The sequence below is a fragment of the Pollicipes pollicipes genome, unplaced genomic scaffold, assembly GCF_011947565.3.
Source record: "Pollicipes pollicipes isolate AB1234 unplaced genomic scaffold, Ppol_2.1 Scaffold_2555;HRSCAF=2994_pilon_pilon_pilon, whole genome shotgun sequence".
In the NCBI taxonomy this organism is placed as follows: Eukaryota; Metazoa; Arthropoda; class Thecostraca; order Pollicipedomorpha; family Pollicipedidae; genus Pollicipes; species Pollicipes pollicipes.
The window spans coordinates 30,652,784-30,674,646 of record NW_023596136.1 but is presented as its reverse complement, the minus strand read 5'-3'; the positions used below and the strand labels follow the sequence as shown (position 1 = coordinate 30,674,646).

The window sequence follows — 21,863 nt, the reverse complement described above, 5'->3', positions numbered from 1 at the left end:
AAACACCAGCCACGCAAGACCCATCCGATGCCATCGATCGTCCTCCAACATAAATCACTCAGGGACTAGGGTGTTCCAAAGCACACTAAAACAAACCGGGCGTCTGCATATCACCTGTGCTGATCCGCTCACACTGTGACGGCCGTCACGACTACCAGGGTCGGCGCCCGCGTGGGGCGGCTGGTAGAACTTACACCGTTAACATCACACGCCTCCCTGCCGGATGTCCGAAGACTGGGTCACTTCCCCATCCCTGCCAGGAACACTCCACCACGCTGGCGGCCCGGTCAAGGTGAGCCACACCCAGCAGCCTACAGCCGACGGCCCGCCACAGCCGGAGGACCGGCTGCAGGGCACGCCCCGACAGTCCGGGAGGGCCGCAGGGTCGCGCGCCGCCCTCCTCACAGCCAGGTGGTCTTGCGGCCGTTGACCCGCATCAGCCGGCTCCTGTCCATCCGGTCAAAAAAGAGCAGGCCGGCCGCCCGCTCGATCACGTCCGGCGGCACCTGGTACAGGTCAGCCAAGGTCACCAGAGGTCACTACCGCCGAGGTCACCCGAGATCACAGGTCAGCAGGGGGTCAGTGTGGGTCAGGTGAGGACACCAGAGCCAAAGGAGGCCGGTCAAAGGAGACAACCTTGGCTGACCTCAGGGTCACCGGAGGTCAGCCGAGGTTGAAGGTCAGTGGAGGTCACACTGCACAGGTGGATGACTGAAGAACGGAGCTCCGGAATCAAATATAAATTAAAATGTCGGAGTGGAGCCCGAGCAAACCAAAGCAAGATACCATGGGATAGAAAGCAGACAGCTCCTGAAAGCACATCAGTCATTTTTTCAGAATGCTCTTCAGTCAAATGTCACTTTTTCTTCACTTGCCAACCACACGGGATTATGAATTTGCAACACAGTGTGCCTTCTGCGATCCACTATTAAAATAATTCCCAAACACTCCGCGAGTGGGGTGATCGCTCACACCTTCCAAAACCGTCCAAAAACGCGGCCAAATAATGTGGCAACTTTCGGCCCGTGCCGACTGTCGAAGCCAGAGTACGAACAGCTACGCACATTGGTCCGGCATGACCGTGCCACGCTCCACCACGTAGCATCAATTCGGCAATTTTTGTGAGCAAATAGTGAATATGAAAAGAGACGGATGAGAGTAGAAAAAGCATTCCGCTGTGTCACTCCCCAAACCGATAACAAATATGGGACAGTGCTCGGTGTCAGCGTTTATCCCCGGGTGCCATCGGAGGTGGTAACAGGCCTAGTGTTCCTGGGTGTTCCTGCGTCCATGGATAGTGTTCCTGGATACTGCGCTCAGGCAAACCTGGGCCTGCATTGCCGCAAATACCAACAAGGATAAGCAAACTGTGACACAAAAGGTCCGCAGGGTCGCCCGGCGCCGTCGCAGAGAGGCGGGCCGGCCGGGACCACGCACCAGGTAGTTGGTGATGGGCGCCTCGTTGGGGATGACCTGGTTGGGCATCACGTACGCCTCCAGCTTCCACGCGCGCCGGCCACCGTCTCGCCCACGACGATCTTGTAGAAGTGGGTCGGCACGGACACCTGGTTCTTGCCGATGACCTCGTAGCTGACCCGGAGCCGGCCGTCGGCCTCGCGCCTGCCGGCGGGACTGGACGTCACCCCAGGCCCCCCGCGGCGCCTCTCGGCTGCAGACGGCCGGCACGCGTGATGCTCCGTTGTGACGTAAAATACAACGAGGTTGGCTCGGTTTTAATTGGTTATTATGTTGAAAAATAACTGAGGGGGGTCGTTCTCAACTCACAATACCCTCCCCCCCCCCCCAAACACGCTACCCAAAACAGGAGCACGAGGCCTTCCTAGCTTATATCGAGCGTCACCGACCTCGCCAGTAAGAATACTGCAAAATCAAACCTACCTACAGTCCCTTTTAAGTTAGCAAATAAATCATTTGATCCCATTCCAGGGGATACCCGACATATCACACCCTTTACCTTCCTATGCTCCGCAATCCGACGCAGCGGCAGCAGTCCCCATCCCCAAACTGGTGCCAGGGCTGCCGCAGTAGGCGACAGTCCCGCTGCCCACACACGCTGGTCAGACCACCACCGACGTACCTGGGCAGGTACAGCGGGCCCGTGCAGACGTACACGTTCGGGTACACCTTGCACAGTTTGCGCACGTGCATCTCCAGGTCATTCCACTTGTCGCGGTTGAAGCCCACGCCGACCTGGGGTCACAGCGCGGGCGCTGAGCTCGGGCTGGCGATGGCGAGCGGTCACGAAGCACTGCCTTGTCTTCACCGCAGTAGCTCCAAACCGCACGAGAAAAAGCAAAAGTGCACGGGCCGCTGGCGTGCCGGGCGGACAGCGGCCACCAGAGGGCAGGCCCGGACGGGTCGAGCGCCGAGCGGCGGGGACGGGCCGCGCGCGGGCACGTGGCCGCACCGGTTCAGGTCAGACCGGTGACGCGCGGGCTGTAACAGCCTCTGCTCGATTGGCGCGCCGCATATCACCGCGCTGTCTGGCGTCTGCAACGCCCGTAGCGCTGCACTAGTACCCCATGCGCTCCTGCACAAGTGCAACCCGGCGTCACCAAGGCAACGCGTGTTCACGCGTGTTCGCGCGTTCGCATAAGAAACCCACGCTGAGCGTGAGACCACTTAACATCATCGCCACAGTCGATATCACGACCACACCCTTTGTTTATTGTCATCCTCATCACCAGCGCAGGTGACGGGCGGCTGCCGCTGCTGACCTGCGGTGCCATGTTGGAGAGCAGGAACGTCTCCTGCTGCTCCTGTTGGCTGCGCCGGTGGTTGGCGGCCGCCGCCATGTGACCTCTGTCGTACCCGCTCCCCTTGTAGTCACTGTTGTCCGCCCTGCGCACACGGGTCACCAGGGTCACCGCATCCATCACACCGTCCATCGCACCGTCGCAGCACCGTGCAGCAGCACGACACCAGATGCACTGAGCCACAAAAAAAGGTTCGGTGCAGACCCCAAGTGTGTAGGTTGTGCCTGCAGTGCATATTAATGTAGGTTGCTGACGGTAAGCCAACTTCCATTGTGTAGTCTTATGACTGATTTCCTCCTTAGCTCAAACATATTAATGATACTAATCGGGAGTTTGCGTCTCACCGCCTGGTGGAGTCATCTCGGGACACCCTCCAGCTTTGTTAGGTCGCAGCAAAACAGTCGGATAAGACCATTGCTCCCCCACTCAGTGACATCGCGTTGCATACATCGCATGCATTTGTATTCGCGTCCCAGACATCACATGCTAATCCGTCTGCAGCTCCGAGCAATCGAGCGAAGGTGGACACGGAGTTCCGTGCAATATTGTTCGGCTCGCGCGCTACGGTACCACCGCTGCCATGTCAAACGAAGGGCTCTAAAAACTGGCATACGGCTCGAGACAACCAGTCATCAGCACACCAATCAAGGAGAAAAGAGACCAGAGAAACGCATCATTCGAATCACCTCTGAACTAGCGTGTCTTGAATGACTGACCTACATGCGTTCTCTAGTTGCATCCCAGTTACAGCCCGCAGTAAGGCCACAGCGCCCTGTGCCTAATAACGCGTAAGAAGTGTGGTCAGCGGGAATTCAAACTTTAACAGGATGAAAGTAGCCAGCGGTACGCCGGTAACTTCCGAAAGCATCGATCGTCGTACTGACAAGAGCTGTCGGCTGGCGCGTTGGCTGTGACATCAGGGACGCAACCGCAAGGACGGATGACGGTTGTCCTCCGAGCTGATGTTCGGGTAGACGGCGCCCTGCGCCCTGGACCCAATCTCCGCAGCCAATCCCGTCACACCAGCATCACTGGTGAGCCAGAGCCGCAGCGCAGATCGACACTTCGTAGTGCACATCACTACGACTACCTACTACATGACTACGTGACTATCGCTACGTGAGGATCTCTGCACAGGCCGAGTCCTGGACCGACCTACCGGCGGCTGTTGCCTCCCTTCCAGCCCGAGGCTCGTGACCCGGTCCCGCGCCGCGACCGGCCGACGCTGCGGCGCTCACCTGAAGTACGGATGGATGGAGGTGTCGGCGACGAACTCGCAGCCGGCGCGGTCCACCTCGTCGTTGCGGCGAACACTCTCGGCCGTGAGGTGCTCGAACACCCACATCGGCACGCGCGCGCGACGGTCGTACGACAGCACGTAGTCGCTCTGGGAGCGGACGTTGTCCAGGCCCGGGAAGCCAAAGCGCATGATCTGCCGGGCAGGCCGCGGGCCGCTCAGAGTCAGCAGTCAGCAGTCAGCAGTCAGCAGTCAGCAGTTAGGGGCCGGCGCCGGACTGAGTTCCCGCCGCAGGGCTTCCAACCAGGCATGCGTGAGTGTTGGTGAGCAGTTGTGTGCACTGGCAAATTAGGGGATTCACACATTTGCGCCACCGCGGCTGACGAGTCGTCTCCCTTGAACTTCCCGTCTTGTCTTGAACTGGTCTGATGAAATTCATGAACTGGTCTGACTGTGTGACAACCAGTGTTCGTCTCACGATCCAGTATCACACATGCCACACAACAGTGGTCATGCTCATCGTGTGCACTTATCTTGTCGTAAGAGAAAGCCAACCGTAAAACTTTTGGGTCAACCGGTTACCCTCCCTCCACGGTCAGGTCAGGTCCAAGGCTCCGCCCTTCTGGTGATGTTGATTGTGCTTATTGTCCGCATGATGAACCACACTGTGCCTTAGTGTTGCATTAGTCGCCGCGTGAAAACCGCATAAATGCCATCGTTTCACCGAGGTCAGCTGACAAAAATGAGCGGTGTCCGTTTATGATCGTTGCCGTGCGAAAAGTGAGGCAAAAGCCGGTTAGCATCTGCTCGACATCCACAAAATGTGCTGAATAGCCCGGTCCCCATAGGTCTCCGCGGAAAAAAATATGGTTCATACATTTACTCGTGACCGGCCCAAAGGAGAACGTACGGTTTTTGTTTGTACCCCGTCATGCAGCAAAAACTGAGCAAACAAGGTCAGCATTTGCTCATCGCCCTTACGCGAAACCCGTTAGTCCCAGTTTTATGTAAGCCTTCACACGTAAATTGCGCACAAACTGATAGCCCTGACGTCCGCGCGCGCGCAAGAAACCGAGGATACCCAATCTCTAGCTTGGCAACCGATGGGTCATCGGGTGACTACTGATCGGCCGGACCGACAGACCGGCGATACCGGGGCGGAGAAAACCGTTTGTCAGGTGCACGCCCACACCCAAACCGACGACCACGTGACTGGTGGCGGAGTTAGATGGCCTCAGGTAGCGCTGCCTGCATAAAGAAACCGTCGAAAACAATGCGAAACCAGCCCAGCCGCTTGTTCGCCACCGAGGTCTTCCATGTGACCTCGACCTTAGACGGTTTATGAACAAGAAATAGGTCTTGCTCACGTGTCTGATACCCATAATTGCGGCTAAACCTCTCCACCTTGCGTTTTGATAGAACAGAAATAAAAACAAATAGACCAATCACAGATAATGACATGATATGACACAAATGACGGACTAAAAGAACGAAATATACACAAAGACCAAGGTTTCAGCTCTCACAGCACGCCACCTTGGCTTTTGGCCCGGTACGCCGCGCGTACCATCGGATACCTTGTTATGTAGTGAAGGATACATTCTTATATCTTATGTTTGATCAGGGCGCAATGATTTCACATCATAAGAGACGTTTCTAACTGTAATGCGTTGTGGGAGCGGTCAGATATCCCAAGGAAACACTTTTGGACTTTGACCTGGACCTACGACCTTAATGCATCCTTCAACTAAAATTTGCTGTGTGGTCTGAGACCGCACACCACGGCGCTTTCGATTGCAATTTAAACTTTTGAATCTGGGCCGCCGTTCTTGATAAGCGAGAGGGAGGCAAATCTGCCCTCTTCGGTCACTGGTGCGCAGCTGAGGAGCCTAGTCCACGCCGGGATATTTTGTATCGCACTATAGCATATTTTGTACCACACGCAAAAAAACATACTACGCAACTACTCCCATCATTATGCTGCCAGATTTCGGCCGGGTGCCAAAACCGACGCAGCTTAACATAACGGCCAGTAAATGGTCACATGACATCAAATATTTCACACTCAAGCACGCTGAAACGACTCAAAAAAAAGCTGGCTTCCTCATTATCACTGAAACGCAATGAAGTGAAAAACTCAAGACAACTTACACTTTTATAATTTTCCCTTACATGTCCACCACAATGTATATGACGTCATTTGATCACGTGCTCTTTGCCCAGCCGCACCCATTCAACCAAAACAAATCCAGTCTGCGCACGGCTCGACATTGATCAGCCCGTGATACGCGCAGAATGTGGCGGGTGGGGCGTCGCCGCAAGTGAGGGCGAATTTTGTCTAAATGCTGGCGAAGTAGGCAATACGTGCGTCTCTTCACATCCCTGGTCTTCCTTCTTATAAATTTGGACGAACCATACCATCAAGATGGCAGAGAAACCCTTCCAAGGCCCCTTCCAACGCTAGTGCGAAGCCCACGCCCATGAGGCTTTTTGCAACTTGGGAAGTGGAGCGGACATCACCTATCTGCATTGCAAGACAATGCACACTGAAACTTGCTCGCCTGAATGTTGTGCGACCATTCAGCTCTGATCTGGGGTCGCTCCTGATTGCTGTCAAGATGCAGAGCGCTAAAAGAACTCTGCGCTCAAACGAGATCCCACTGCAGCCCACAGGACTCCTGGACACTGAGCTGGATCTGACTTTCTCAATGCAGTACCCTCACTATTTGAAAGGAGAGGGTAACAAGCTTCAGATCATGCTCCAAAGACGGAAGCGCTACAAGAACCGTACCATTCTGGGTTTCAAAACTCTGGCTGTGGGTGTGATAAATATGTCACAAATTTTGCAAAGATCTGTTGATAAGGACCTGAGGCTGTATTCTGACCCCAAAGAGCGTCAAAACCTGGCCGCAATTCTGACCATGGAGTCATTGGTCAGCCAGCCTGTGGAGCAGGATGACATGCATATGCCAAAGAACATGGACACACCATATCGGTATGACTCTGAAGAAGAAGAGGAGTACAGCACCAATGATGAGGGCTCTGACTCTGAGCCTGTACTGGATTCCAGAGGAAAGCCCCCATCCATCAAGCACATTGGGTCAAACATGAGACAGAGGAACTTGAAGGAAAAGTTCATGACCATCTGGAAAAGATTCAAGGTCTCAGAAGACCTTCAGGGACTGGATCAGGACCAGGACATTGATCCAAAGTTGGCCAATGAAGTTGGAGAGCTGGATGACTTCCTGAATGAGCTTGAGTATGTGTCTGACTCTGGACCAGAGATGGATACAGTGAGCATCACCTCCATACCAAAGCCATCTCTGCGCCCATTCTTCTCATCATCGCAGAACCTTCTGAATGATAATACTCTTGCCAACAAGGTTCCTCCGCACACTTAGTGTGAGCTTGGGAAAAAAAACATGTAAAGAACTGGCAGTTACAAGTAGGAGTGCTTCCAGAATAAGCTGCATTCACGATGCAGGTCATCCACCTAAGGTGTTGAAGAGTATTTGTTTGCATTTGTAATGGTAGTTGCATGTAAAATGTGAAGTAAAGACAGCAGATGGTGGAAAGGCATTCTACCAAAGTATGTGTAGCTAGGTCACATGGCAGAAATGACTGTAGAATAGCTTGTAACACTGGTAAGTCATGTAGCATGAACAGCAAGCTGTGTTCAATGTACCAGTAGCTTAAAAGTGGAGCTTTATGTGATGTATGGAACAGAAATACTTAATATTGAAATACATGCTAAAAAGATGTATGGGTGTTTACTTTGATTGGGAGCAAAGCTGGTGCATGAGTTCATGATCTCAACAAGCACAACAACCAGGTTTTGCAGCATATTAAAGGGAGACTTCAATTAGGACAATTGACTTCTAAGCTTATGCAGTGCCAATTATCTAAAATGAAACATTTAACAGTCCACCAACACTCCACATAGCATGTTTGAAGCTCCTTTTCAAAAAGTCTTGATCCAAAAAAAGGATGAGTCTGAATTTGTCTAGCCTGAAACAACTTGAAAAATGGACTCCGAGAAAGCCTTACAATCGTGACATGTGTCTTGTTCTTGGTACTATCTTTATGTGTCAAGTCTTGTGGTTACTAAACTTTTTTATAAAGCAAAACACTTTTGAATTACAATGCAGAAAGTGCTCTGATACCATACAAAATAATGACAAGTGATGACAGAAGTGGCATATACTACACTTCTGAATAAGAACTGGTTAATCTTCTTCCACATAAATTGCATTGCACCATATGACAACATCCTGACAGTAATCACAGGCACACTTGCCACCCAGGTCACTCAAAACCACCGAACATCCACACCACAGGACTCATCCTCCAGTTGCGCTATCTGGCCAGCCTGTGACCTTGCTCGGCGGCAGGCGCAGCCGACCCCATCCGAGCTCTACGCCGGCCAACCCACCCACCTGGGCCACGCGGCCGGCGTTCTTGGCCGGCTGCTGGTCGGCGCGCACGTCGGGGGCCTGCGCGTCGCTCGGTATGGGCAGCGCGGCCGACACGGTGCCGAACAGCGGGTGGCCGGGAGGCGCGCGGCGCACCGGCTCGGCCCGGCCCGCCAGCCAGCCGGCCAGCCAGCCGCCCAGCCCAGCAGACACGCCCAGCGTCAGCCGGCCCAGCGACATCATGTCTGCAACGGCGCGCCGTCAGACACCGCATGCAGCGCGCAGGCGCCACTCGACGCCGACGGCTGTCTAGTGGGTCTTGTCGATGGCTGGTGCCACTATTTTAATGAACTAGATGATGTCTAATGATAATTTCATTTTCCAGAAGAAAGGGAGATCATAAGTGGCAGCAGCAAGGCAGTCAGAGAGCAGTGAGCACCATAGATGGAGTGATGTCACCAAGCACACATTTTTTCAGTTGGTGGCAGACTCTAGCCTGTCTTGGGATTATGGACTAGGCAGTACACCAGATGATGTCCAAATATCTTCAATGATCAGCTGGTCATTTGCAGTAAAATATCACTGCTGTAAATGAAGACAGCCATTTAACCTTTGTGTCCCATGGTACCACATGGTGTCAATCAATGTGTCACATTAAGCTTTGAAGTAACTGTAGGGCAACTAATTAATGACCACTTTGGAATGCTAGTATTAAAAAGTGTAATGCACCATGAAATGATGGTGATCATCAACATGATCATTTGCTTCACTTGTGAAACATCCAAACATTGCTTTATTCAGCATTTGGCAACCACTAACAGGATCAGTATATCAGCAAATTTTTTAGAGAAACCCCAGAATATGAATAAAATGCTGCAGCCAGTCATGTAGTTTCATGTGCAAAACACAGATTCATATGTTTTCCAGTGTTTTTAGCAACTGATGTCAGATCTTGATAACCAAAGCAACCAACCAATTTCCAAGTAAATGTAACTTGTGAATCAGCAGGTCACATCATGAAACTTCTGTTCACACCTTTGTACAGTGCCTTCAGAAGACCAGATCAGATCAGAACAGATCAAGCAGTTCTTCTAAAGCTCTATTCATAGCCAGTTGTATTTATACCTAAAGCAGCCTGGCTCCATTATCTTAGGTGTATGTACCTGCATGGTTATGACTGATAAGACTTGAAGAAATCTCAGGCTAAATCATGATATTGTACCTTATCCTGCTTACTCCACACCACTAAAAGCATTACATTTGTGCACTAGAATAACACAAGCAAACTATTTCCTAGCATTTTGGTGAATTTTAATGGCACACATTTTAATGGGTCAATTACAGATATATCTATTTCCAAGTGGTTTTTGGTATTTGGGCTTACTTTTACTCATATTTACCTTTAATCATATTTGCAAGAATATGACTCAAGGTAAATAATAAAGAATCATTAACAAGAAACACCATGTCATCTAAACATCATTATGACCAGACACATTGGTACATGAAGCTGGCATCAGAGAAAATCCATAGCCCATGACACCTCATGCACGGGTAACAACATACTGTATAAATGCATTCACTATAGCACTGCAAAGACCATGAAAAATTGAACAGTGAACCAAATTCTAAAAACATTCACTGGTGAAATGTTCTGAAGCTTTTTCAGATTAATGGTGACAAGATGGTAATGCACAACCAGTGCATGAAACACAACTAAATATTTATTTTGCTGGAAATGGTCCTCAGACATTTTCATAAAGACATGTAAAAATGATGTCCTGTCATTGAAGCTTCAAGAAAACAGTTACGAATGTTCCTCCTTATGCACATCTTCCATTTGCTGCCATCAAGCAGCCTGAAAAAATATGTTCACTGGAACACCTATGGATGTTTCTTAATGTAACCCAACCTTCAGTGTATCATAACAGGGAACCAATAGGTAGCTAAATGTGAAGCCTGGTCACTATAGAATTCATAAATTAGAATGCAACTGTGGGCATGCCCATAAAGCTCGGTGAACACACTATTGGCAACGGCACAATTATGCACTTGGTGAGGCAAAAAGAGGTGGAAGGTATAGAATCTTGCTTAACCACTGGAAATTACTTACAAAATTAATGATGCCCTGTTGCCTTTTGAGATTGGACACCACCTTCCTTGCAGTCCTTCAGCACCCCGCCAGATGATGCTTTGGAATAGGCTTTGGTTCTTGCACAATGCCTGGAGCCCTCTATTGCTATGCACTGCAACACAACACAAACAGCTCTCATATATATTGCATAAACACCTTCTTGCCCACACCGGATCGCATCGTTGCAATGATTGCACCACAATGAACGTTCAGAACAAATATAACCCGTACCGATTTACCTCTACGAGATAAATAAGGCACACTTGTACGTCATTTATGGCGCAAAGGTGACAAAACATGCATGCAACTCAATACGTATAAATGGCCTCGCTTCAACAACATGGGGACCAGCGGGCGTTGCATCGCGTAGATGACATGACCCACATGACAATCCGCAACCAGTCATCCGCACCCCGAGCAACCTTTTGATGCAACGTACGACTTGTAAGAGGTTGAACACAGCACACCACAGACCAACCACAGAAAAGTTGGCGCACAAATTTTCAAAAAAATCACTGCCATATCCAGTAATTATGCCGAAGACTAAATTTGGTAGCAGGGTGTCTCTTGTACGTTATATTTGTCATATGTTTAGGACTTCATTTGTTTTGAAGCAGAAGGGGGAATGAAACACTCCACTCAGCATTGGGCTACATTTTGTGTGAGCAAAGGTAAGTGGGGGGTGAGGCAACTGGATGCATTCAGTGCTGGATAATCGGTTGCAAACATCACTGTAGAATTAGTTGGTTTCGCTGCTCAAGACTTGATGTACGGTGTGCACGTAAAGTCCAGTGGTGCGGTTCTTCCCTCGAACTGTTTAACATATTTTTCGGCTCGCTGCTTTTTTTTTGTTTTCAGTTGAGAAACGTAGGGACATGGTTATAGTATATGGCAAATGAAACCACACAGCCTATTGATCAAGATGTGATAGTTTGAGAGTATCTCATTGGAACATCGGTGAAGCACAACTTCCACTTTGAAAGAGCCCATCAAATTGATGGGGCAGAAATTATTGAATTCGGACTGATTTGGTCATCATAATGTGTTCCACTATGCAGAGCCTAATAAGATCATTGAAAATGACCAAATTTGATATTACATCATGTTTCTGGGGATAAGTAAGATTTACAAAATCTGCCTTAAATGGGGCAACTCATTATCCTCTCTTGCGCAGGATTCTGTCTGCCCCAAACATTTCATTTGCATGTTTGCTATGATTTGTAAACTGGTATGCAGCCAATTCCAGGCAAGAGACATATTGGCTGTCATCTTATAGCTCAGCTTACATTGTGCCAGCAATGGCTTATTGTGACAGGAGTAGTTCCAGAACACAGACTGCCAGTGCCTGTAACTGGGAAATTTATCTTGGCAACACATTTCATCACTTTTCAACAAAAGTTAAGCACTCAAGTGGGTGCATTTAGATGCCCAGGCTTATTGACAGCATTTGTAGGCTTAGGACATATGGCTTTTGGTTATTTTGATTGTGTTCTACCTGCAAAACTTTCAAGCTGCTGAATGATTATGCATGAAACCAAAAGCACTGGATGCCCAGCCTTAAGTTTATAGACCATGGTTACCATATTTTTGTATGGTGTAGCATCATAACTCATTATGTTTATATCATTGTGCCTTATGATGTGGGTCACATTCCTATTTCTGCTATTGTGATATGCATCATAGAGAGCCCTAAGTAATCATTGGCTGCAAGCTGTAAAAAAGAGGCATTAAATACTTGTCATAGCATTAGCAGGATTTATCCATGACAAATCATTTGTGTGAATATGTGTATACACACACACACACAACACACACACACACTTGTATGTATATGCATATATACCTAATTAGTTTATTGGGTGTGATAACTATGAACTAATCTTATAAAACTGTGCATGAAATTGAAATACATGCCTGTCAAAGCTTATCTACATGAGTGCTTGTGAACTTATACATGAGTATTCAAAGAAGAAAACCTTTTCATATAGATTACATGCTGTGCAGTCTTGAGAAATGCAGAGCATGTTGTACTTGCTGGCATGGAGTATGTGTCTACATAGTACCCTGAGTGGCATCATATTTCAGCAAAATACTCTGTATTTCTGGAAGCTGGAAGCCCAAGTACTTGGCAATGGGGCCTCATTACATCGAACTGGATAGGGAATACACAGGTTGTTCTCATGTTCTTCCCACTGCAGCCCCATGGAGCTAATATTGAATTTTGGTACAGCGGGCAGGCAATTGCCCCATACAGTGTCATTGGCTGCCCATGACCCAAGCAAGAACACTGGGGTTTGTGTGCACACTTGCCTGCTGTGGTGGGGTGCATCCTGCTGCCAATACTATGTTTGTTATGCAGAGCACAGCAGTATGAGGGTGTTTTACACCAGTAATAAGACTCAATAGGCTCTGGACATTCTACTAAGGTCTGTACAAGAGCTGTAAAAGGTCTGGGTGCAATTAAACCTTGTTCAGTAAGTGTTCATGACAATATGTCTGGGTGATTCATTGGTGCTGTCATTTGTCCTGGATGTTTTGCATTTACACTAGATTATGTGATAATAAATTCCTGAATACCATGGAGCTGGAGTGTGTTGTGATACTTAGGTAGTGATAATGAATTATGCATATTTTAGTCGAAGGCATTGGCTGAGGACAGATCCCAAGTCACCATATCACAGACATTGATATTGTGTTAGTCCAGAGTGTTGGTTGAAAGCAGCTTATAAAAGTCACAATATTGCATGCATTTGTGATTTGTAGGGGCAAAAACCTTATCTTTATAAGCCCTACCATTCAAAAAAGGTTGCATGTCTTGTGAGTTCACAACATTTCAGTAAGGCACAACTTTTGTTTTAATCATATGCACAATAAGCCCTGGAATAGGCAAATGATATTAAGCCCTCATAGTGCTGACCTGCTTACTGTTGGAGAATGGTAGGCCAGTGCAAAAATCAGAAGCATTGGTGGCATATTGTTTTGGCCTTCACCATGATGAGGTGGATACAAAGTAGAAAAAAGAGGAAAATGTACATTACAGCTACCCTCCTACTACTGCTGGTGCTGGCAGCAGTTGGGATTGAGTCTGCTGAACACTTTTGCTCCAAACCTGTCTTTCACATGTGCTTATATCCTAGCCTACAGGTTTCCAAAAGCAAACAGGTCTGTGCTGTAGGAATTAAGTTCATGTATCTCTTATGAAGCACAATGCCCTACACTGAGTCATAATCTCAGCAGTTTGCACAATTGGCTGTCCTGAAATGCAGTGAGCTTTGAGTTTGTGTGTGTGTGGTATGTTGCCTTGGGTGGCATGGCTAGCACACGAGCTCTGCTTACCTATGTGAAGCTCAGCTGTTATCAGAGAGGCTGCAGCACCTATGCATTTCAGCAAGTGAATGTCATATTATTTTCACAAACTGAGTTAGTGTTGTGTGCATCATGGCAATCAGTGGTGTGAACTTTTTATGCATTCAGTTCCAGGATTTGCTTCAGTGACTATTCAGCAATGGCAAGCCTTTCAGAAATTATCAATCTCAATGTGGGGGGTGTCAGGTAAGTTGTGTGTCATAAGTTTCATGAAACTTCCATGTACATTGTTGCAATGATGCACACTGTTACCTCCATGCTCCTTTTGTTTGTTTAGCATGTTAGGAGTGGACAGTGATACATCAACATTAACTCTCTATGCAAATTAGCATTACCAATTTATGTGTCCTTCTATCCATACCTGGTATGAATTGCTGTGTGTTGGGCTTTTCTGCTGGCCATTTACAAAACTTGTCGCGTAAACTCTCAGCCCGTGTGTCGGTGCTGCAAGGTCAAGAGCATTTTTCTGTGCGTCATTTCTGTAATGGTGCTATTGTGCGCATTGTTTTAAATAAAAGAACGTCCTGCGTGCTCGTCGGCGGCACTGATTCTGACTGGGGGCCGCGGCTGGGCAGGTTCTCTACGTCCAGACAGACGCTGACCTGGATCCAAGACACCTTCTTCACCGCCCTGCTCAGTGGCAGGATCTCCAGCATGCGCGATGAAACCGGCGCCATCTTCATCGATCGTGACCCAAAGCTGTTCCGCGTCATCCTCAATTACCTGCGCACCAGGGACATTGACCTAAGGTGAGCTACCTACACGCACTTAACGTCCGAAACGTATAGATGTGCTGCGTCATTTCGATGAGCACACCATGCATTGTAACTTCCTTTGCGAGAGTTCGGCTTCCTGTTCATCATGCCACTTAACAGGCGATGGCCAAGTCGGGCCCAGGGACGAGCCAGCTCTTTTTTTGTCAATCGATCAGCACCGCGTGTGCACCGTCCGCGCAAAAAAGCCAACCGTTGTCACAGTGGCATGCTTCACGCCATCGTCAAAATCACGCTACAATAATGATGTTCCGATCGATTTAGATTGCAACACGCATGCCGACGTCGTCCTGCATGGCACGTTCTGGCCGCCCGTGTGGCGGTGCCGCCCACGTGCCGCGCCCTGTGTGGCCCGCTCTCCTGACGCCGCCGTGACCGGCCGGCAGCGCGCTGGAGCTGGACGCGCTGCGGCACGAGGCCGAGTTCTACGGGCTGCAGCCGCTGGTGAGGCGGCTGGCGCTGTGTCAGGACCTGGCGGCGCCCACCTGCGGCAGCGTGCTCTTCCACGGCCTGCTGCCGCCGGCCGGTCAGTGTGCTGCGCCGACCCGCGCTGGCGGGCGCCGCCCCACGTCGGCGGGGCTGATCAGGGTCACTGCTGTGTGATGTCACACCGACCTGCTGAGACTGATCAGGAGTCTGGTGTTCGGCGCGACGTGAGAGGGGGTCTCAGCTAACGGTGACCGCCGCCAGAGTGTAAGGCTGAGTATCGATCGGCTGTAACGAAAGTTGTGATCGTCCCTCCCTCGTCCCTCGTCCCCAATCGTTGTCATTGGACAAAGGCGTGCCTTTGAGGCGGACCGTCAAGTGCCGCTGCTGTGCCTCGCGTACTGCCGTGGCCCTCCCCGGTGTCTCCCGTGTCGGGTGCTCGCCGCGATGGCCGCCGCCCGGCTGACGACGCCGCACCGGTCCCGGCCGGCAGCGCTGCCGCCGTCGCCGCATCAGCAGGAGCAGCAGCTGGAGGCGGCGGCGGCAGTCCGGCCCGGCTCCATCGTCCGCCTGCCGGAGACGCCGCGCTCCCACTCCCGGCAGTCCTCGGCCGACCTGAGGTCAGTCGGCCGCTGTGGGCTTCCCACCGCACTGCAGACCAGTCTGGTCAGACTAGTGACCGGTGTAGATCAGACTGGGGACCACAGGAGTGTTATATGAGCTAAAGACGCCCTGGTTTTGTCGGGTCAGTTGGATTGCCATAGCAGAGGTCATCAGAGGGTAAGTGTAGTGACACCAAGTTGATATAATGACCCCAGGTCAGTTTAATGACCCCATATCAGTGTGGTGACCCCAGGTCAGTGTGATGGCACCAGGTCAGTGTGGAAACCCAATGTCAGTGTGGTGACCCCTCCAGGTCAGTGTGGTAACCCCGTCCAGATCATTGTGATGACCCCCTCCAGATCATCGTGATGACCCCAGGTCAGTGTGATAACCCCAGGTCAGTAGTATGACCCCAGATCAGTATGATGACCCCAGGTCACTATGATGACCTCAGATAAATCCATTAGGAGACAGTCGGCCCCATGACTTGAGGTCGACAGAATTTCATTCACTCGCACGCAGTGACACTGGCGACGGCCGTGTCCACGGTGTGCCTATCACCGAAGGCCGCGTGCAGTTAGCCGCTGAGCTTGGGCCAGTTTTATGACACGTGATCAATGCGGTGGCCATGGACGAGTCACTTGACTCACCACTGTTGACCCAGCTCTCGGTCATTGATGTGCTCACTGGTCCGGATCGTGCACCGCCCAGGTTGGACTAGCGTCGATAGAAGCCGTGTTCGCTGTCGTGGAAGTTGTTTTAACTGACTTCCTGCGATTGACTGTCATTGACTTACGGCACAGACTTGCTCTTGTCGTTTTGTATTGTAACTAGCTGTATTGCACTGTATACCAGATTGTCGTACTGCATCGTCGCATTAGTCACCTGTACGGCTTTCAGCTAGGAGTAAAAGCGATAACCATAATCACGCCTAGTCACACCACATCCACTGTTGGTCCTGATATTATGTGTCTTCCCGCTCTGGCCCACTGCCCTTGCATCTCACTTCTGCAAGTGAGAGGGTTGGCAGTTGTTGCGCTTCACTACTTTCTTCGTCACCACCACTCCTGCCACCTGAGCATCTCTCCCCTGCAGTCAGGCTCCCGACTTGTCCCCTCAACACATCCCTATTTAACTCCCCCATCTGGCAGGCTCTCGAGTCATGACTTAGCCCTGACCGTTGTCTGACCGTCCCTCCGTCCGCTGGAAGGTTCGTGGCCTCCGCAGCTTCCGCGTCCCCCGTTCAACCCCCGCCGTCCCTGGCCTCGTGACCTGCCTCGCCTCGACACCCTCTCACCGCCGCTCCGTCGGTCGTCAGGTTTGCGGCCTCCTCGGCTTCCGCGTCCCTCACCCGACCCCCGCTGTCCTGCCTCGCCTCGACGCCTTCTCACCGCCGCTCCATCGGTCGTCAGGTTCGCGGCCTCCTCAGCTTCCGCGTCGCCCACCCGACCCCCGCTGACCTGCCTCGCCTCGACACTCTCTCACCGTCCCCCCCTCGGTCCGTCGTCAGGTTCGTGGCCGGCCTGGCGCCACGGCCGCCGGCGGCGCTGCCCCGGCCGGGCCACTCTCGCGGCGGCTCGCTCGACCTCCGCCACGCGCACTCGCGGAGCTCGTCTGCCGACCTGAGCCGCCTTCTGCGCGCCGACCTTGGGCCGCTGCTGGCGCCGCCTGGCGGCGGCTGGGCCGAGCCGGCCGGTGTGCGGCTCATCCGGGGACACCACAACTGGCTGGTGGCTGCCTACGCACACCACGTCTCCTGCTATCGGTAGGTCACCACCCCGGTGGCGAGATGTCGCGAGAAAAGCGTCCTCGTGGAGCTTGTACTCAGGGGACAATGGAGGCTCTCGGGTGCGGTGCTCTGTACCAGCACAGCGGCACCGGGGGGTGTTTTTAGGGGAGAGCGAGGTCAACGACGAGCACTGTCCATCCCTGAGGACAGCGACGGACGCTGCCCATTCCTGCGGACAGCGACGGACGCTGCCCCATCCCTGAGGACAGCGACAGACGCTGCCCATCCCGGAGGACAGCGACGAGCACTGGCTCATCCCTGGGACAGCGACAGACGCTGCCCATCCCTGAGGACAGCGACAGACGCTGCCCATCCCTGAGGACAACGCCGGGCGCTACGCATCCCTGAGGACTGCGACGAGGGCTGTCCATCCCTGAGGACAGTGACGGACACTGCCCATGCCTGAGGACCGTGACGGACGCTGTCCATCAGAGGACGGTGACGGACGGGCGCCGAGTATCTCATAAGCTCACGTCGTCTGTGCATGCTGGTTATGGTGTTTCGAGCAGGAGGGCTTTTAAGTGCTGCTGCTATCTGCGGGTGTCCGGGTGTGACCAAGTTCCTGTCGCGGAAAGACGTTGGAATGTGCGGAAGCTCTGAAGGTCTCGTTCCTGTTATATCCTCACTGCCGGTGCTCCCGTTGCCCGACAGCCGCTACTCCGACTGATGTGTGACGGATCCTAGTCGGGCTCTGTGACCCAACCGGCTGGCCGGTCACGTGATGGACCGCCCGGGTTGAATTCGGGCGCCCGTGGCCCGGGGCGGACGGCATCGCATCACCTCTTTCACGCCATTCGGGCAGGACTGTTGACTTTCGTTGTGCAGGGGTCACTTTACGCGATTGCTGTCCCTTTCCCACAGCTCTCCCACTGCCATGGGCTCTGTTTTTTGTCGGGTGGTAGTCGCGGTCATTTGGCTGTTATTCGTTGCAGATGTGCCACATTGTTTGCTGCGGTGAATTTTAAAGTGGCTGTATCCAGCCCATATTGCGTGTGAATCACTGCCAACAGGTGGTCTTAGTCATCTCCCAGACTTGAGGCGTAACCCTTTCTCCCAGACTTGATACACGTGACGGAATCAATGGCGTTCGTGTAAGTGCCTATCTCACGGTGCATTGGATGAATGCTAAGGTGATCGCTTGGACCCGTCCAGGATGAAGGACTCCACGGGCTGGCACCTGTTCTACACATCGCCGCACATCCCGGCCACCATAGACCGTGTGGCGATCAACGCCAAGGTGGTGCCGAACGGTTCTGTGGCCGACACCAGCACCAAGATGCTGGGCATCAGCTGCGGCGGCACTGTCCACCTCTGGGGCATCTCCGAGGACGGCTCCAAGTCGGACGTCGGTGAGTGGCGCGCGCCTCGGCTCCCGGCGGGGGGGGGGGAGCCGGGGGACTGAGGTCCACCGCTGGGGCATCTCCGAGGACGGCTCTAAGTCGGACGTCGGTGAGTGGCGCGTGCCTTGGCTCCAGGCTCCCGGCTCTTGGCGAGGGCGATGGGTTTTGAGGTCCGTCGGAGCGGCTCCTCCATGCACGACGAGCGGTCGGTGGGGCGGCTGGCATCGGTTCAGGCCTCACACTGTAATCTGGAACCATGTCGGCGGTTGATCGGCATAGATGTGTCTTGGAACAACCAAGCCGGCTCTCTGCAAGTTGAAACCACAACTAGATAATGTTCCTTTGTTTCTTTAGTGCGCGGAACGGTTTTACGCGGGTAACGCGTCCAAGTGATCCGGGAGTGAAAAACAGCTACAAGTGATACCTGAGATCCGCTTCACGCTTTTGAGACACGATTCTACGTTACGTCACGGATGGCGGTGATGCCTGCGTCACTTGCATTGCCCTTTCGCGCAGCGAAGCGAGCGCAAACCATTTATATTTTCTGTGTCACGACGATATGAGGTAGGCATTCGCGCTTCGACTCCACTTGTCTCTCGACGCCGTCCTCCCCCCAGACGTCGTACCCCTGGCGCTTCACTGTGCCGCTCGTGACACCACCCCCCTGCCGCGCCCCAGGCCAGTTCAACCTGGGCGTACCAGTGGAGCACCTGTTCTTCATCGGGCCGCAGCTGGTGGGGCTGTCGTCGGTGGGCAGGATCGGCGTCTGGCACGCCATGACGCACCACTGGCAGGCGCAGGAGGTGGGCCACATCTCCAGCTTCGACCGCGCCGGCAGCTTCCTCCTGCTCGGCGGCACCAACGGCTCCATCTACTACATCGGTCAGTGGTGGACCTGGCGCCCTGCCGCCGTCCCGCCTTAGCAGCGTCGCGGTACACGGCAACGGCTCTTCCCAGCCTTTTTTTTGTTGATCCATCTTATTAGGAGATCCCGCCCCCGACGTTTTTGCCAGAGGGAGTTGTTCAGGGCTCTGCGCGCTCTACGGTGGCACGACGCGGCCGTGCTGGGCCGTGTGTAACCACGTTGCCAGCTCCTAGTCGACCTTTCCGCGTCAGCGAGGCCAAACGCCGTTCTCGCCCCTGGATTTTGTTACTTAGTTCCGCGGGATCAGTTGTCCAGCATGTTTCCCTTATGCCACGAGGGTAGCACATTACGTGGCAATTCACTGAACGCGTGCTTTCAAGGATAATGGCTAGATTTAAGGCCAACCGCTTCCCCACTGGGGATGAGTGCTGTGCTGGGTGCTGACTGGAGTGACGTGCTTGGTCACTTACACCGCTCGGCGCCCCTCAGCTCAGTATACGTGGGCAATCTGCCGGAGCCTGTCCTGTCCGTTCCGCAGACATGCAGAAATTCCCGCTGCGTATGAAGGACAACGACCTTCTGGTGACGGAGCTGTACCATGACGCCAGCGACGATCCTATCACTGCCATCAGCGTGTACCTGACTCCCAAAACGAGTAAGTCCGGCTGGGCCGAGTCATGTAGCCCCTGTTGTCCCCGCCCGAGTCGTGAGTGTGCCGAGTCCGGCAGGCGGTGCCGGCCGGCGCTGAAGGCGGCCCGCCGCCGCCGCCAACAAGGAGAGCATTAGCGTTTGGTTCGACGGTTTTGCATAATGGTGAGGGACCTGAAGCGGCTTTCAAGGTCGTGATTTGGCGGGCGGTGATGACTCACTATGCAAATATTCTGACTCGGGCGGAACAGTGAGATCACACTCAATGGCTTCCGATGTTGGACCAGACGGATGTGTTCGTTGGTTTGGCTCCGGTTTTGCGGTCAGTCGTGCAAGGTTTATGTCGTTTATTTGCTTCATTTATTTCCTATTTGATTGTCCATCTCATGGGAACATGCGCAGAGCGGCTACGGGTCTGAGTGAGGCGTATGATCATCAAAGCGACGTTTTGGCATTCCTGGTACGGTGTTCCTGCTCAGAAATGGGGAGGATTCTAACTTGTGTTTGCGCTACCTATACTGGCTCGAAGCCAGTGTGGGCCGCTGGACCAGTGGTTCACAAACGTTACAGGTCACGTGCCATTTAGTCGCAAAGATTAAACCTTGTTGGCTTTGAGGGTACAGCCGTAGATAAGCATGGCGTAATGTGTGGACACTGACGCACGCCAACCACATGGTCGTAATTGAGATAATATTGTTCCGGTCTGTCAGCCAGGTATTGTTCAGGGATATTCAGACCATCGCACCACTGCATGGCATGACACCTGGTGGTGAAGATGGCTCCGTTTGGCGAAGCGTTTGCTTTCGGAGAGTCTCGAACCCACCATTCATTTACACTAACCCACCTCACGTCCTCGAATTCTGCCATTCACCGCCTGTTAAAACTCCTGCATGACCTGAAAATCGGGTATTCATCTCCAGATTTGCATGATCTGACTTACAAGAAACGATATCGTTTAAGTGAACAGATCGTATTGTTGTATGCGCATAGTTCATTAAGAATAGTTTGCCCTACATCGTAATACAGCGCCCATTTGCTCGCTACGATCGAATGCTCACTCGCTCATTTGATTTAGTCATTCACCAATGGGCGAGTTCATTCACTTGTGGACTTGCTCACCTATTTACTTATTGTTACATCGGGGTCCCATCCCCGTGGTACTGTCCAAGCCAAGAGGGCTTTTCATGGACCCTAGTCATGCAAAGATGGAAACATGCGACATGCACAGTGGCATAGAATACACACTCAAAAGGGCATCCCCCTCCGCACCCCACCCCCACCCCGCACACACATTCGCATCTCGCGCAAAGCCAACAAATGAGCAGAGTAAAAGCATGAACACATGTCCCGCAAGTGTAAGACGTCACAGTCAGCGTGAGAAGACAGCTTCATCTCGACCAGCGATGCTTGAGGGCACGTGTAGACTGTGACGTGGTCGGGGCGCCAGATTCAGGCGGTAGCGCGCTGTAAACACACGTCACCCGCCACGTGAG

The 21,863-nt window shown here is 52.2% G+C and overlaps 3 protein-coding genes across 3 annotated transcripts; 2 read left to right on the top strand and 1 right to left on the bottom strand.

The window, feature by feature from the left end:
* Positions 1-386: 386 nt before the first annotated feature.
* Positions 387-10,751, bottom strand: LOC119112087 (endonuclease G, mitochondrial-like). Its single transcript, XM_037236093.1, is given in 8 exon segments — positions 387-506; positions 1,438-1,509; positions 1,512-1,620; positions 2,099-2,211; positions 2,739-2,862; positions 4,016-4,209; positions 8,451-8,671; positions 10,540-10,751. Coding segments are annotated over 7 exon segments (936 nt in total). The 5' UTR covers positions 8,670-8,671; positions 10,540-10,751; the 3' UTR covers positions 387-401.
* LOC119112095 (phosphofurin acidic cluster sorting protein 2-like) lies at positions 6,459-7,775 on the top strand. The gene has a single exon (XM_037236106.1). The coding sequence runs from the start codon at positions 6,495-6,497 to the stop codon at positions 7,413-7,415; it is 921 nt and encodes a 306-aa protein (XP_037092001.1). The 5' UTR covers positions 6,459-6,494; the 3' UTR covers positions 7,416-7,775.
* Positions 10,752-11,162: 411 nt separating the features above from the next.
* Positions 11,163-21,840, top strand: LOC119100222 (BTB/POZ domain-containing protein KCTD3). Its single transcript, XM_037223335.1, has 10 exons — positions 11,163-11,231; positions 14,035-14,112; positions 14,502-14,675; positions 15,086-15,272; positions 15,660-15,745; positions 17,239-17,493; positions 18,670-18,866; positions 19,536-19,739; positions 20,261-20,401; positions 21,818-21,840. Exons 2-10 carry the CDS (start codon positions 14,066-14,068, stop codon positions 21,838-21,840), a joined length of 1,314 nt encoding a protein of 437 aa, XP_037079230.1. The 5' UTR covers positions 11,163-11,231; positions 14,035-14,065.
* The last annotated feature ends 23 nt before the right edge of the window (positions 21,841-21,863 follow it).